The sequence below is a fragment of the Anabrus simplex genome, chromosome 4 (assembly GCF_040414725.1).
Source record: "Anabrus simplex isolate iqAnaSimp1 chromosome 4, ASM4041472v1, whole genome shotgun sequence".
Classification (NCBI taxonomy): Eukaryota; Metazoa; Arthropoda; class Insecta; order Orthoptera; family Tettigoniidae; genus Anabrus; species Anabrus simplex.
In genome coordinates this window covers 251,742,997-251,761,102 of record NC_090268.1, presented here as the reverse complement: position 1 = coordinate 251,761,102, position 18,106 = coordinate 251,742,997, and the positions used below count along the sequence as shown (strand labels likewise).

General features: G+C 37.9%; 1 protein-coding gene across 4 annotated transcripts in view; it reads right to left on the bottom strand.

The window, feature by feature from the left end:
• LOC136872630 (scm-like with four MBT domains protein 1) overlaps positions 1-18,106 on the bottom strand; it is a 256,730-nt gene that overhangs the window by 115,856 nt on the left and 122,768 nt on the right. For all 4 annotated transcript variants that reach the window (XR_010859967.2, XM_067146434.2, XM_067146432.2 and 1 more), the window contains exons 10-11: positions 1,460-1,597; positions 1,096-1,371 (exon numbers count right to left, since the gene is read on the bottom strand). Coding sequence is in view for 3 of the 4 variants with exons in the window: in XM_067146434.2 (XP_067002535.2) it covers positions 1,096-1,371; positions 1,460-1,597 (414 nt within the window). In the remaining variant the exon portion in view is untranslated. The remainder of the gene's footprint in view (positions 1-1,095; positions 1,372-1,459; positions 1,598-18,106) is intronic.

Below are 18,106 nucleotides of genomic sequence, written 5' to 3'. Positions count from 1 at the left end.
TCCACCTTTTCAATACAAAATTTTTGCAATGCGGTTTACATTTAAAATGAAACATTTTTTTTTTTTGGTACTGGTTTCGACCTAAGGTCAAGGTCATCATCAGCCAATAACATAAATTGCACAACATATCAAAAGGTTCAAAACAATGTACATATGCCATAAAAATATTGTGGTTTGATGCTAAAAGTTAAAAGTTGAAGATGAAAAATAGCCACAATGGTGATAAAAGTTTTAAATTATGCATAAAATGCATTAAAATAAGGTTAGTGTTCTTATGGCGACGATGGGACAGGAAAGGCCTAGGAATGGGAAGGAAGTGTCCGTGGCTTTAATTAAGGTACAGCCCTAGCATTTGCTCGGTGTGAAAATGGGAAACCACGGAAAACCATCTTTTGGGCTGCCGACAGTGGGGTTCGAACCCACTATCTTCCGGATGAGAGCTCACAGCTGCGCATTCCTAACCGCATGGCCAACTTGCCCAGTAATAAGGCACTTAACTGCTGTTGAAGGATGATTCAAGTTCATTAATCTGGATGCTGAAGATTCTTCAAACTTGCGTATCATTCGTTCCCATTTTCACACCAGGCAAATGCTGGGGATGTACCTTAATTAAGACCACGGCCGCTTTCTTCCCATTCCTAGCTCTTTCCTATCCCATCATCGCCATAAGACCTATCTGTGTCGGTGCAGCTTAAAGCAAGTACACTAGTAAAAAACATATTATCCTTCAGTACTCTTCCGTAGATCTACAAACATAAGCATGACTGTCTATTGCTTTCACAGAAGTTTTCAGTTATTAGATTTGTAAGGAAAATATGGTCCTAATATCCTGTTAGTCTGAAATCACACTAGTTTTAGAATGCAGGAAGGCAATTAAAGTTTATGTTGATGTGAAGCAATGAAGAAAATAAATAAAATTCCACAGAATCTATGAAAAAAAAAAAAAAAAGAAAAAAAGAGACTACTGACAATACTGTACTTGCATAACATAACATCAAAACTTTCGTTGTGCCAACTGCCTTCAAATATTTTATCTGCTTAGCATTCTGAATGGATCAAGCTAAGAAAAAGAAATCTACTAAAGTGGTATCTTACTTTGCCTTTAACACTTCCAAATGGAGGCCAGCTTCCGGTTTTCCATCAGCTTGCAGTTCCTTGAGCACTCTGCTGGATTTGTAAGCCACTGAGATGAGCATGGTAAGCACTTCCCTCATAACCAGAGTTACTGGTCCAGGTCCCACTGCCTTTGGAAGCTGAGCTAATTTGCTTTTGCTGAGAAATGGTCCAGAGAAACATTTGTGGTTGAAGTAAATCTTAGGACACCAAAATGACCGTTGCTGGGATGAATTTCCATTCTCCTTATTTTCAGGACTGCAAAAGAATATATTCATGACACACAAAAGGCATTCATTAATTATAGTCTCAAATGTAGATGCAATGAGAGAAAAATGCTACTCACATGTCTGTGTTCTCTGGTTCAGGTTTAGCAGGAGTTTGATAGAATCGTGGAGGTTTCAAAGGGTAGGAATTACTCTCACACCAACCAACAGGATATATATCAGTTGAACTTGTACTCACAATATGACTAGGATGGAAGCTAGAACAAAACATATTCAGAACAATAGATTATATCACTCACACACAAAACAAAAAGAGAAAACTAAGCTAAATTTTCTGCACAAATTACAAACAAAAACAGTATTTTCAAAATTAAATATAATAAAGCTGATGGTGTAAGCTGGAACACAGGGCATAACAAGTTAATTCTAAGAGGCTAACTATCTCGAAGGCCCTCAATCTGAGTAAGGATATGAAGGGCATGTATGTTTTACAAACCTGGATCAGTAAATCACCTCCTATTGATCTTATAGGAGACCCCTTACTGGCTTGGAGTCTATCTTCACAACAAAAATCTGTTTGTTATGCTGGTAACATAACAACAAAACTGAGCAAGTTGGCTGTGCAGTTATGGTCGCATAGCTGTGAACTTACATTTGGGAGATGGTGGATTGAATTCCACAGTCTCACATGTAGATGCAATGAGAGAAAAATGGTTTCCCATTTTCACACCAAGCAAATGGTTCTGTACCTTAATTAAGACCATGGCCGCTACCTTCACAATCCCAGCCCTTTCCCATCCTTGCATCACTGAAAAGCTTTAATATGTTAGTGCCACATTAAACCACTAGGGTGAAAAAACAATAATTCAGACTTCTGATATTCTACACCCTGACTAGCACAATGTCAGTATTCTCCTTCATGATGATTGCCTCCTCTTGCGTACACTCCATCTAAAGATCTGAATAGCATAGTATTTTACAGTACTTCCATCTTCTATAAATTTTCCAAATATTCTCTAGTGTAGTGAATTGTACTGTATTGATCTACGTAAGACTGGAGTAACCCCATCATCTAATCATCATCAGAACATCATACAATCAAACAGAGAGAGCTCCATGTCCTTGAGAAAGAAGATTGTAGTGTCCTCTTTCAGCAATGCTACAGTATCAATATTTATCTAATGTATGGCATTATTTATGGCCTTCATAGTCCCACCACCCTTCTTGGGTCTCAAGTGTTATGCTTAGTTGAAACAGTTTGGGTCTGCTTATCCAAACCAATATCTTAACAGAAATAATTGTATTGCTTTTTGGAGATGAAGCCAGCCAGGTTGAATTGGACTTTTTCTTTGTTTTAGATGCAAAGGCCTTGCAGGTGTGTGGGCACTATGAGCACAATCGGCACACCACAATACATTAGATAAATAGTCAACCAGCTCAATTTTAATATACCGTACCACATACGAACATTTTATAGAATTTGGACATAACATGAAAGATTGAACTTTGAATGTTGTTGTTGTTGTTGTATTGTTATTTTTATCCGTATTCTATTAGGACATAAAATAGTTTTAAATAAGGTCTTCAAATGAGTGTGATTTTAATTCATAAGCTGCAGAAGAGAACTTCAAATTCTCAAAACATGTACTTATGTGTATTTATGGATTTGATGATTTAGATATATAATACATTTTTGAATTGTACTGACAAGGCGGACCTTAAGAAACTATAGTAATTAAGTCAATACAGGCCATTGGTGGCCATTATGGTCAAGCTAATAGGCACTTGGTCTTGTCGTATGATATTTGCAGTCCTGTCTTCGCTGCTGTCTCGTGAAGGGATTGAACAGCAACTGCACCATCCTTCAAGTTGTTGGTTAGAATTACGATGTCATCTGCGAAGGCCAAGCTCCGGATCTTGATCTTCCTTGTTCCAGCTCCAATGGTAACCACTTTGATTCCGAGATTGCTCAGCGTAAATTCCCAGTCTTTATGACTTTGTCGAGCTCCAAATTGAAGAGAATAGGCGGAGAGGCCATCTCCTTGTCTCACACCAGTTGTGTCTTGAAACTCCAAGACAGATCTCCTCTGGATTTTACCTTGGAGGAGGTGTCTGTGAAAGTCTGTTCAATGAGGGTGTGTGTGTTGTAATCCACTCCTCATTTTCACAGCACTAAGAAGAGTGTCTGGTGGTCAATAGAGTCATAAGCGTTTGTGAAGTCAATGAATACCACAGTGATGTTCACACCCCTCACATGTTTTAATCGGAGAATAGTTCTCAGGTTGAAGATCTACTCGGTGCAGGACCGTCCTCGTCGAAATCCTCCCTGATATTCACCAATTGTGTGACCACACTGGCCCTCCAAATTGTCCTGTAGAATCCTAGATAGAACTTTGTAGGCTACTGGCAACAGTGATATTCCCCACTAGTTGCTGACATCACTTCAGTTGCCTTTCTTGAGCAGTGGGTGTATTAGAGCTGTTTTCCAGTCAATAGGTTTCCTGCCAGTCTCCCAACAGTCAACCAGGATCTGGTGTATGACCTCTGTGACCGTAGTTCCGCCTGCTTTTTAAGTGCTTCCACAATTATGTCATCTTCCCCGGGTGTCTTATTATTCTTGAGGCAGTTGATGGTGGTAGTTATTTGCTGAAGTGTAGGTGGTTCAGATGGGAGGCAGACATCCGCTGTGTTGTTGTTGTTGTTGTCATCGTTGTTAAATACATTGCAATTGGAAAATATCTTGGTGGCAATGATCACTTAGAGTCGTGTGATAATAAACTAAAGTTAGAATATAATTACCCAACAACAGGAAAAGTACAACAAGCAATTCCATGGAAAGAAAATATTACAAGGAATAATACTAGTTTAACATTCTAAATCCAGAATCATCATATAAAAATTCACACATATCTTAAATAATTCAGATGCTTTAATACTACAATCTACAGTGGGTTGAGCGCTGCATTAAAATATGACACCATCACATAGAAATTTACACACAGTTTACAGAATGCTGGAGTCTATACTTGAAACATCTTACATTTTGGGGAAAAGACTCTGAGACAGCTGCAGGTAATGCATTCCAATCATCAATTCCCTAATTTACAAACAAATATTTACCATAGTTTTTGCAATCTACCTTTTACTCGCATTGGCATTTTGTGACATAATGTTGTTCTTCGTTGAAGAGGGGGGGAGTCCATTTCTCTTCATAAAATTAATGAAGCCTTGGCTAACCTTCAAATCCAAGACACATATTCCATGTGCAGCAGCTATTTCTCATCCTTTAAAATACACCATTTGATGAGAAACAGCATATCCAACGTTGCGTAACAAAATCGTACATTTAAGCAGATCCTCCCCTACTTACGGAAACCTGCCACTTTTTGGTCTGCAAAATGCTTTATGAGACTTGTTGGTCACTTGAAGAGCACTTCTCTGTTACCATGGTAACTGCGGTAGTGCACGTTGCATTCGGACAGTGAATACTCGCAGCCCACTGCCCTATTCCCATATGTTTTGGAGTAACTGATCACTTACAGTTATGAATTTCATTGGGTTCCGTATTGAAGTGGAATTACAGTAAATTAAAATTATTTGAAGGTCCACTTATTCAATACCGGTACAATGACATTTTTTTCTGCAAGTTGCTTTACGTCGCACTGACACAGATGGGTCTTATGGCGACGATGGGACAGGGCAGGGCTTGGAGTGGGAAGGAAGCGGCTGTGGCCTTAATTAAGGTACAGCCCCAGCTTTTGCCCGGTGTGAAAATGGGAAACCACAGAAAACCATCTTCAGGGCTGCCGACAGTGGGGTTCGTACCCACTATCTCCCGAATACTGGATACTGGCTGCACTTAAGCGATTGCAGCTATCGAGCTGGGTACAATAACATTTTATTGTGATTGAATCACATGTCAAATGGTACTAGTTTCAGCATCTATGTGTCATCATCAGCCTTAAGTACAAATTAAACAATTATATACATATGCCTAAAACATCTAAAACACATTTTAACACATTCTAAAAATACATTTCTGTAATGATACAGGAGATAAGTTAAAATTATGTTACAACTGATTGCTGTAATATAAAATTCTTAAAATTCTGGCAATTTGTTATATAGTCCAGTCTGTGTACATCCGGGATAAGTGAATTTGTGCTGGTTTTTTTTGCCGTCTATATGGGTGACACTTATTCACTTGATACTACGTGGTTCCAGGGAAGTTTAATGTGATCATGTAAGATTGCGATATAAATAGAGATGAATTTCCACTTCAATTTAAATCTGAAGAAGAATTAGCCAAGTTAGACACTGGAAGCAATGTATAGAAGTTAGTAAATCATTAAATGATTATTGACTCATCTTGAACAGCATGATGAACATGTTTGTTACGCAGATGGAGCAGGACGATGTGTGTGTGTGATAGCTAAGGTAGGCAGCGGTAAAGGAAGCGAGGGGAAGGAAGGAGGCGGTGCACCTGCGGGGGAATGGAACTAAGGGGGGGCGGAAGGATGGGGTAGTGGGGGTAATTGACGGGAGTGTGTTTTACGGATTACTTGGAAAATTGAACTGTTTTTCGATAGTTTGGTATTTTTAAGCCAATTGATTAAAAAATCAAAAAGGGTATTGGGTTTCTCGTAAATTTCATTTAAACGATAATTGGGATTGAAGTACTGATCACAGTTAATGTAACAACATTCAATAATATTCATGATGGGTCCCTTATTTGCTGTTTGAAGAACTTCCATATCTTGTTCGATGTCGGTGAATTTGTGATTAGTGTCATGCATATGTTGACTCATGGCGGAAAACTTATTGTGCGTCATCACGTTGACATGTTCTGAATATCTAATCATAAAGTAACGTCCTGTTTGACCCACGTAAGAGCGGCTGCATTCATTACATTTTAGTCTGTATATTCCAGATTTGGACTAAATATTGGGGGTATTGACTGATGCAGCGTTGTGTAAAATTTTGGAGGTTCTATTGTTAGTTTTGAATAAAATTCTTACATTGTGCTTCCGGAAAAGGTTGGCGATTTTGTGGACGCCGTTATTGTAAGTGAAGATGGTTGAAATAGGAGCTTTTTCTTTTTCTTTTATAAGTTTGGTTTTAGGCTGGTACCTATATTTGTTGATTATCTGTTCAATCCAATTTAATTTTAACTTATCTCATTTCTCATTACAGAAAATGTATTTTAAAATGTGTTAAAATGTGTTTTATATGTTTTAGGCATATGTATATAATTGTTTAATTTGTACTTAAGGCTGACGATGGCACATAGATGCCGAAACTAGTACCATTTGACATGTGATTCGATCAAAATAAAATGTCACTGTATTGAATAGGTGGACTTTGAAAGAATTTTAATTTACTGTAACTGATCACCGCGAGTTTATATGATGCACTATTACTCAAATACTTGCTCACTGTGGACTAACAAACAATTTTGAGGTCACAGAAAATGCATGTCTCGTATCCGAAACACTCGTAAAATACGTTTGTACTAGACTGGAATAGAGCGTCACTAGTCACTTCTGCACTGATTCTCTCACTGAACCAAAGAGCACTGAACTAGTGCAGTGGTATTTCCTACCGGCTGATAACAGCACGTTGCTCAGTATTTGGAATGCCCGGTTTCACAATAGGTACGTTGCTACCTGAGTAGTTGACATATTTATTTCGAAACACATCCGGAGCTATGTGATGGATGTTCGAAAAAGTGGGTGCGTCAAATACGTGAACATTTCTTTTTCTCCACTTTGAATCCAAATATTTTTTTTTGCTAGTTGCTTTACGTCGCACCGACACAGATAGGTCTTACGGCGACGATTGGACAGGGAAGGGCTAGGAGTGGGAAGGAAGCGGCCGTGGCCTTAATTAAGGTACAGCCCCAGCATTTGCCTGGTGTGAAAATGGGAAACCACGGAAAACCATTGTCAGGGCTGCCGACAGTGGGGTTTGAACCTACTATCTCCCGAATACTGGATACTGGCCGCACTTAAGTGACTGCAGCTATCAAGCTCGGTCCAAAAATATTGGGATGCGTAAATTATTCAAGGGCGTTAATTATGAAAAATATGGTACATAAAAAGCTTTTGCAAAATCAATTACAATGACATCAACTTGCACACCATTGTCTAATGACTCACTATTATCTTGCTTGAAAGACTTTAATCAGATTTATTTGGTTTAAACCAAATTTTCTTCAATTTTACTAACCAATTGATATTATTTTCAGATCGGTGTATGCTTCATTGTTTAATAAGTATGGTACCTATCCAAGACGAATAATGTAGGATCAATCTAAATTCTGTGTTTTAACAATATTTTGAATTGGGCTATTATATTGCAATGTATTTTTAAACCAGTTTTTCTGTCTCATGACTTTTTCTTTTAAATAAAAACACAGACTAGAAACTTTGTTTATACCAAGCCTGTTTCTAAACTAGTTCTTCATCTTCAGTCACATATATAGCTCCTTTATCTCAGTGATACAAACACACACGTTTGGAAGCTTTGTCTACACCAAGTCTGTTTCTTACCTTTGAATGAACAGCACCAAATGTAGAAAACACATGTTCTACACCAGCAGATAATGCTCTAGCCGTTAAGAGTTGCAGAACTTTGTCTATACAAATTTGCCAATGACATTTTCTTGAGATTTCCACCACTGCAAAGCAGATACACCTTTCATCACTTCGTCGGTGAAAAATGTTGGAATGAAGGGTTGAGATTTTGCTTGATATTTCACAAGTATTGATAGAAGTGAAGTTCCTGCATATTTTTCCGGGCAAAATTGAAACGCACATTCATGCTCAGATGGATGTAAAACATATTCTGAATTGTTCAATTCTGGATGAACAATAAAAGCCAGAAAAGGTAGTGCAACCAATGCTTCATTATAACATTATTCAAACATCTTAGTTTTTGCCATTGATTCTTTCACGGCCCGTACTTAAAGACATGATACTGTATAGGCTTTTGAGCTTATGCCGTGTCAACAAAATAAGGTGAAATGCTTTATGTTTCATGAAAAACTGTGCTCTGCATCATCAGAAGAAATCTTGACTGTCCCCGAGAAAGGCTTCTTAAACAATGACTCTTTAAATTTAGACGTTATAATCAAAGTGGAAATGGTACATTCATTCGCCACCAGATGGCTCCCAGGATGTGGCACAGCGCTAGCGTTCGAAGCAGAAGCTGACCGAACCATCAGAATCAGTCTAAGAGGTTCACATAACATGTGAAGCCTTTCTCATGGACAGTCGAGATTTCTTCTGATGACACAGAGCACATTTCTCTGCGTAACATAAAGAATTTCACCTTATTTTCATGACATGGCATAAGCCCAAAAGCCTATATACTATCTTAGTTTTTGTGTCATTAGTTCCAGATTTCCATAACACTTGTAACACTTCCAAGTCATATTTTAGTTTTTTCCACACTTTCACTGCTTGTCCAATGGTACAGTCACTTCTCTGGGTTATATTAAGAAGCAGTGCTATTGGTTTTAACACATTTAAAATGTCCTCACGATTTCACTTTATTTCTCTTTCTCTTACCTTTCTCTTAATGGTATACTGAATCTTGTCTCTATTTTCTTCACAAATCTCCAGAAGTACCGGCCAGTTTTTAATGCAAGATTAAAGGAAGTCAGACAATTTATTCCATCAAACTTCTTGAGGCAAGATTAATGATTGCCCTCCTTCACTCCTAAATATTGCATTGGCAAAATGATAATTGTGGAAGTATTTCACAATTTCTACTACATGCTCCTTTATGTTTGAGTTGTCCTTTGTAAGATCCAGGGAGAGATGATTCAAAACATGAGCAGAGCAGCCATATGTAATTACATCAATATCTTCCCTTTCTTTAGAGCACTTCTCATTTTTGCCAAATAGCTTGCACTGTCTGTAATAAAGCTTCTCACACTACACTTCAATTTTCTCTCACAACTTTTCACTGGAGAGAGAGAGAGAGTGTGTGCGCGTGTGTACCGTTTTCAACATTAGAAGTCATCCCCATCCTCACAGACGTGCAGGTCGCCTATAACGCATCAAATTGAAAGACCTGCACAAGGCCTACGCTGAAGTCACATGCCATTATTATATCTAGTATATTCTTTCCTAACTTAGCCATTACCTCTTCTCTACAATTGCAATATTAGTATTCCCCATCGTTCCTCATCCCTGCCTGTAGCAGGAATCATTCTTGCTAGTCATAATTGTTACCTCCTGTTTATGAATTGGATAGTTTTAATCCACCCAGCTTTCAATCTCATACAGCAAAGTTGGTCTGTAAACAGAGAATAGTTTTGTATACATACTTATTTCCTTCTTCCAAAGTACCACTGATAGCAAAATGTAAACTTCAGGCAGGTTATATTTTGAACTCAAGTTCTGTTTCTTTCTATTCGATGACTTTTTAGACATTTTAGTTGTCCCATTTCTTAACACGGGGTCAAGGATGAGGCGAGATGAATTTATATGGCATGTTTCACGGCTGGATGCCCTCCCTGACGCCAACTTTCAGAACTTTTAGTTAAATTTATATATTTATTAATCTTGTATGTAACCTTATAATTTTTCATGTCAATTATGTTTTTCTTGTGGTTTTTTTTTACTTATAAAATTGCATGTGTGACATTGTATTGTTAATTTTGTTTTTACCACATTTATATGCACTGAAACCTCGTCAGTGCATTCCTCATTAACACCTTTTAATGCTTAGCACGTCGTAAATTTGAAGTCCCGATTCTCATTGTTGATATATCTTCATTTCTGCTTGTTACACCGCTTTAGGTAATCAAATTATACCATTGAAACACCAGCTTCTTCACACACATCTATTTATTACGAGCTGCTGAATACAACTGAGCATCACACACACCATGCAGTTCAAACGTTCAAAGAACAAAAGCAACCGAAGATAAACCACTCCACTCAATTATCTGAGTTACCGACACATAACCTCAATGTTGTATTCCTTAAAACTATATACACATGACATTTTATTTTTATGAGAAAACCACACTTCCAACACTCCTTCCTTTTCTCAAAAAAATAAAAAACTACATTTCAATCAACTGTCCTCTCATCGCACACCTATAAGCTTATACAAACTCTTAAGCTTGTTGCCAGATAAATTCTTTGTGAACAAGTCTGCAGCATTTCTCTCTGATGCTACATATACAAACTCAATGAACCCATTTTCTACTAGCTCTCTACATACATGGTACACGATGTCAATATGTTTTGACCTTTCACTCACAATATTGTTTTTACTCAATTTAATTGCTGCTGCATTGTCAGCAAAAACTTTATAAGGTATATCCATAAAGCTTTCCAGCCCTAGCTCTGATAGCAAATCTTTCATCCAAGTTACTTCTCGAGATACCTCTGCCATTGCCATGTATTCAGCATCCATGGTAGATCTAGCAATACAACTCTGTTTCTTACTATACCACAATACTGCTCCCCCTGCCACTGGGGTTACATACCCACTCACTGATCTTCTAGACTTAGTATCTCCTTCCCAATCTGCATCACAGAACACTTGTACTGACTCCTCACAATTTTTGAAACACAACTTTAAATCTCTAGTACCACTTAGATATCTCATGATATGCTTCACTTTCCAATCTTTAATCTTAGGTTTTTGACAATTTTGACTAACTTTACTTACCGCAAAAGCAATGTCAGGTCTAGTATTATTTGACAAATATAGCAAACTTCCTACTGCACTGCGATAAGTGGTACAATCAAATTCCTGCTCATCATTTTCAGCTGCTGAATACCCGCTTGGTAAAACAGTCTTACTTGGTTTACAGTCATTCATGGAAAAATCAGCAAGTAATTTGTCAATGTACAACTTTTGACTCAACATAATCCCTTCTTTTGTCTGTTCTATTTTTATTGACAGTAAGTTTGTTGCTTTCCCTAGATCTTTAATTTCTAACTCATCTGCCAACCTTATTTTAACCAACTTCACAACCTCTTTGTCACCTATTACAAGTATGTCATCGACATACAAGCCAATAATACAACACTCCTTTACATACACACATGGTTCTTTGAAACATTTCTTAAAATCTAGTCTCCTAATTATAGCATCAACACAAGCATTCCAGTCTTTACTCGAATTAGGTAGTCCATAGATGCTTTTCTTCAATTTATATACTATACGCGCACTTTTTCTTGAGCTCGATTTTTACGGGGTGAGGAGCAAGGAGGGAGTGTTGCCAGTTCCGATTATACTGCCAACTGGATGGAAATGAAATCTGAATTGAATCGATAATATGATCGATCGATATGAGTTTTCTAAACATTTAATATCTTACGTCAACAACTGTGTCACACATACATTATTTAACATTATATAACATTTCTCAATGCGAATCTTGTTACTAGCATGAATTATATAGTTTGGCTTTGCTGTGTAAACAACAACTGTACTAGTTTGTAAAGTGTACGCCAGATGTCGCACAGCGATGAATAAGCGATTCATAGTTTGTGTTTCAAAGGTTGCCGATATGGATGTCGAAGATAACCGAGGTCTACCGATTCAGCACTAGGGAGCTCCGGGCTCAAGAAAAAGTGCACGTATGGTACATAGTTTTGGACATCTTTTTCTACGAACAATTTTGGTTGTTCCATGTATACTGAGACTTTCCTAACTCGCTGACTAATTTTACAAACATATATAAAACTGCATTTAACTTGACAAATCTGAATATCTGCATTTAAAATGGAAATTATGAAAATTAACATTCATTAAATAAAATACACACTCGTTGGACCTTGTAATCACACTTACTTGTTACCTGCTTACTTACACATACGTTATTTGAAGGGCGCCAGCTACCACTCAGTGCAGCAATAATAGAATGAGACTCTCGACTATCTCTAGGGTGTGGGGTAATAAGCTTACTTTTGACAACATACCATATAAGTTCTGGGAAAAGGAGATTGGCGTTCGGTTTCCCCATTAATTTTGAGGTTAAGATATTTTACTGTCAATGAAATAAAACGATGAATTCGTTTGATAGAACAATATATATTCTTTAAATAATATATCAAAAAATAGTGAGTCTTGTTGCGATAAAACAGATGAGAATATGAAATTATGACACTGCAACTGAAAGAAACTAGGCATGAATTTGAATTCTTCTTGACCGGACATTTAACAATTTATACGAAATATTTCCATCACTGATTCACTTGACTGTACCTTCAACACTTTGAGTGTAATTACGACGTATTCCTTTGATCTGGTATTTACTGTAGATGTGTCACGCCTAACTTGGTGATACATCCTTGTGACTGCTTCTTCTCCATATCATCTGACTTCTTTGTAAGTCAATATGGTATCACCTCATGGCAGGTCCAGGGTTGCCCTCTCTGACTCCATGGTAAGCCCTTACGCCCGTGTCTTCAACTAAGTGACCGACCAACCTTTGGCCTCATTCTCTCAATGACCAATGATTAATGGCTCACTGAGTCTTCTCCATCTCTCGTTCACACTCGTTGACTGACCAACTGAGGTCTCTTCATCTGGTAGACTTCTTCACTGTACTGCTTCCGTTTAAATAATGACTGACGCTACAATATGCACCCACCTTTTATAGACGTTGGTTGACACAGCTACGTAATCTCCAGAAATAACAATGACATACTCCCACAACGCCTCAAACCGTTGCATGTAATGGTGAAATCCCCTGGGGCGGCCGACTCTCTGAGCGAATTTCTAAAAGCTCACGATGACGTAGCCATGACGTAGCAATGACTTGGCAGAATCGCCAGTAGTGCAAAATATAACAACGTCATATCCAACATCTGATATATAACAATTCTCACTGTACAGGTATTTAATGTTAATCTACATATACGTATATATGCATACACTCAATTACAAATATGCAAGCGACAAGCTTTTCATAATGGAACTGAATAATAATTATAACAAAATAATAGTAATCTCACAGATAAAATAATAATAATAATAATACGGACATAATAACAACAACAACAACAACAATAATAATTGTACCGGGCGGTACACCTCCACGCCGCTAATTTAAAATTTGCGCCAGTTGAATCTCCTCTGGCGGAGGAAGTCTGAACTTTATCTAATGTATTAATTTTCAAGTTTCTCAGAAGATGTCACCACTTGGAATTTTGGAGTTTTTGAACTGGGTCATTTTTGATGTATTTTTGTTTTACCTGTAGTAAGAAGTGTGAACTTTCTCTTCTAGAGGACACTACTGGAAAACTACAATGGTGCACCCTAGTGCAAGGTGAAAGAACTGTTTTTTTTGGAGAAATTTTTATTTCAAAAGTTTGTTTCTTGTTAAATTTCTTTCTGGTATTGTTTAAGTTGGCTGTATACCCCTTTCTTTCCCCTTGTTTTGAATTTAGCCAATCCCGAATTTCTTTAATTAATTTACGACCAATAAGGGGTTTCTTCTTCAAATTGGATATGCTGCTTAACCCTAACCAATAAATGATTGTGGGCGGGTGTTTTCTTTCCTGAAACGCCTCGAACTTTCCGCGAGAGTATATAAACTGCTGATTTTAGGGTCTCTGCACCACTTCAGTACCATCTTTCAGTGTGTAAAGTACATAGCAGGGGGCGGGTAGCGCCTCTTTCTTCGGGCAGCAGTTCAACAACAAGGTAATGGCCGTTTAATAACTTCTTTTCTTGCTAGCTCAGCAGTTTAACTCTCGGGGCGGGTCCGAAGCGTTTCCACCATGTAACTTTCCCTAATATGTAAAGACACTTTGTATTTATTCTATCTTTTAAACTACATATTGGGATAGAGAGTGCTTAACCCTCTCGAGCTCCCACTCATATTGTTCTGAGGTGAACTTATTTTTCTCAACCGATTCTTCCGTAACAGTAATGTAAATTGTTTCTTTCTTAAGTCACCTCTTTAGTATGGGATTAGCCCTTGCATTAGCGGCCTAGTGCCAGATTAGGTTTTTAAACAAGTGTATTAGGAGTGCAGATTGCCTCCTCTCAAATGGTTATTTTAGAGGTCATGTAATTATCCTTTTTCTCACTTAATAGGCCTCAGTAGGTTGGGTATTTTACCCCTGTGTCTATGTCCTTAGAGGACAACTTGAAGGTGGAGTTTGGTGTGGCCTTTGATAGGCTTAAAGTTGAGAGCGAGTGGCTCTTTCTCGAAAATTGAGTGTTGTATGCCTTGAGGAGGCTTTACTGTGTAATTGGGAGCAAGTGCTCCTGGGCATGATTGGGGTCTTCTGCCCCTTTGTTGAATTTCTGTATATCGTAAGATTGGGCTAATTGTTCATGTATTGTGGGTTTGGCTCTCGGAGCCCATCCTGTAACTCTGTAATTGTACATTCTCGAATAGTGGCTTTGCTACTCTGTACCTGCCATGCTTGTTATTTCTTGATTTTACAAAGAAAATATAACCTTGTTAAATTTTACATTAACTTTAATTTCGTAGTTTGAGACCCGTTCACCCCCGCACCTTCTTTCACCTCTACCTACCACAAAAATACGGTAATAATAATAATAATAATAATAATAATAATAATAATAATAATAATAATAATGATACAAATAAAATCCTAAAATAATAAAAATACAGATATAATCTTGTAATGGGATTTGAACCATTACAATACAGTACAACTGATTTCACTATTTAAGTAAACACTAGTTACATCTAGATGTTCTACAGTCCAACCTTTATGTACTGCAATACCTATTAACAGTCTCATTGTTTTCCTCTTTATAACAGGACTAAATGTTTCATCAAAACTAAGGTACATCTGTCTCTTAAAACCTTGAGCAACCAACCTGGCCTTATATTTCTGAATGTTACCCTCAACTTCAATGAAAACACCCACTTAGAACTAATTATCTTGACATTTTCTGGTCTTTTTACCATTTCCCAAACATCCTTCTTTCTCATCTTATTGATCTCCACTTTCATGGCTTCCATCCAGTTAGCAGACTCTTGGCTTGACATAACCTCCTCAACTGTTCCAGATTCCACTATTATCTACACACTTTATCTTGGTGCATTTACACCCTAGTGCTGAATCGGTCGACCTCGGCGATCTTCGAGATTCGTACTGGCAACCTTTGAAACACAAACTATGAATCGCTTAAGCATCATTGTGCGACACCTGGCGTACACTTTACGTACTAGTACTGTTGTTGTTTACACAACAAAGCCAAAGTATAGAATTCATGCTAGGAACAAGATTCGCATCGAGAAATGTTTTATAATGTTATATAATGTGTATGTGACATAGTTGTTGGCTTAAGATGATAACGGTTTAGAAATTTCATATCGATCGATCATATTCTTGATTCAATTCAGATTTCGTTTTCATTCAGTTGGCAGCACCAGGCAGCACTATCGATACCAGGACAGCTCCCTCCTTACTCCTCACCCCCGTACACAAATGCTCCAAGATAAAGTGTGCGGATAATACATTTGCACGTCTAACTTCCATCACTGCCTTACAATCTGCACAAGTCTGACCTTATTGACCTTCTCAGACTATTCCCTGGTTCTTGTATTGCTATAGACTCAACCTCTAGTTGTTCCTCTCCGGTCGTTGACTTAACAGCCAATGTTTCCTCTCCATCCTCCTCTGTGTCTACCTCAGTCCCTAATTTATCTCTGGATCTTCAGTGCACAGTATGTCAAAGTATGTTTCACTACCCTCTGCCTTTGGTACATTTATCTTTTCCTTGATATCAATTCCAGGACTTTTCACCTTAAAGGGAAATATCCGCTCCTCAAATATCACACTTCTCCTCAGTATTTCCTTTTTCCTTTCAAGACTCCATAACCTATATCCATCTTTAGTACCTGCCTCGTACCCTATCATAACGCATGACTCTGCTCTGGGATCTAACTTCCTGCTGTCTGCCCTCATAGCCCACACCTGACATCCAAATACTTTCAATCTACCTATTTCTTCCTGATCCAACTTCCTATTGAACCACAGTTCATACGGTATCTGAAAATTTATGGCTGAGGATGGGCACCTATTTCTTAAGTACACTGCAGTCATTACCACTTCTCCCCAGAATTCCTTTGGTAACCTTGACTGGATCAATAGACATCTAACAGTATAAAAACATTGTTCTATTCTGCCACTCTGCTGATCCATTTTGTTGTGGAGTATATGGTACAGAGCTCCTATGAGTAATACCACATTTTTGCAATTGTGCATGAAACCCGCTACATGTATACTCTGTAACATCGTCAGATTGCACTATCTTAATTCCTACACCATTTAGCTTTTCTGCCTTTGCCTGATACGTATTAAACACCTCCAACACTTCACCCTTATTTTTCACACATACAGCCACATTAAATCTGGAGTATTCATCAATCATAGTTACAACATATTGAGATTTCCCAAGTGATGGTGGACTAATTTTTCCAATTACATCAGTGTGCACAACATCAAGTGGTTTTTCTGCCTTATGCTCACAAGACTTAGGTACTCCCTTGTTACTTAGTTTTCCCTGAATGCATACAGAACAAGTATTAATATCATTACTCCTTTTCAATTCTAACATAGGCAATTTAAATAAAGCTTCAGAATGAACATGTCCATATCTCTCATGCCACAACCTAACCTGCCCAACACTTTTAAATGCTACATTGTTATTACATTCTTGATCTATTATTTGATTACAGTCACTCACAGCTACAATATCATTTCTCCCCTCTATTTGTACTACATACACATCATTCCTCCTGTTTGCAACAAACAATGTTTCATCTCCATTCTTATTTACAACCACTGTTTTCTCACCTGCAAATCCTACTTTGAAACCTTTGCAGGTTAACTTACCAACTGATATTAAATTTGCACCTAAGTTTGGTACATATAACACATCCGTAAATGTAATTGTCCCACCTGTTGAGATTTTTACTTTGACCTTACTTATACCTCTAATATCCAGCTTACTGTTATCTCCTATTTCTACATTCCCGGTTACATTTGTTAACATGTCTATAAACATCTCCTTTGTTGGGCACATATGATGGCATGCACCTGAATCGAAAAGCCAATCTTTAATTTTCTCAGTTCCTACAGAAACTACCATGCTCATTGCCTTATCTACTACATGTATAATTTCTGAGCTTACCACTTTTCCACTTGCATTCACTGATTTACTCTCCTGCGATAATTCGTCACTCTTCATTGTTGGACATACTTTTGAATAATGTCCTGACTTACCATAATTGAAGCACTTTTGGGTACTGCGACAATGTTTAGATACATGTCCCTGTTTACCGCAATAGTAGCAACTATATTTTCCTCATCCCACGTCTTCTTTCTTGATATCTTGCTTCTGTTGAACAACCATGGCTTGAGCTTCATCCTCCTCACGTTTTCCAGTGTCGTAAGCATTTCCTCCATTTTGCTGAAGTTTCCTTCTGCTTTCCTCCGTGAGTAATCTCGCCTTCACCTTTGAGATGGTCAGTTTCGCCAAATCAGCTTCCAAGGAAGGTATACATACTGCATATTCCTCTATAAGATTTCCGATGATCATTCCTGAAACTTGTTGATATGTGAACTCGTATCCGGCTTTCCTCGTTCTCCTCCACAGTTGATTTATTTTTGCGAAATATTCTTGAGCACTCATGTCCTTGGGCTTCACAAAATGAGTTAACGGTTTCAGGGTCATAGCACCATTCACTAGCCCTCCGTCATTGCACAACTCGTCCAGTTTTTCCCATGCCTTTTTCGCTG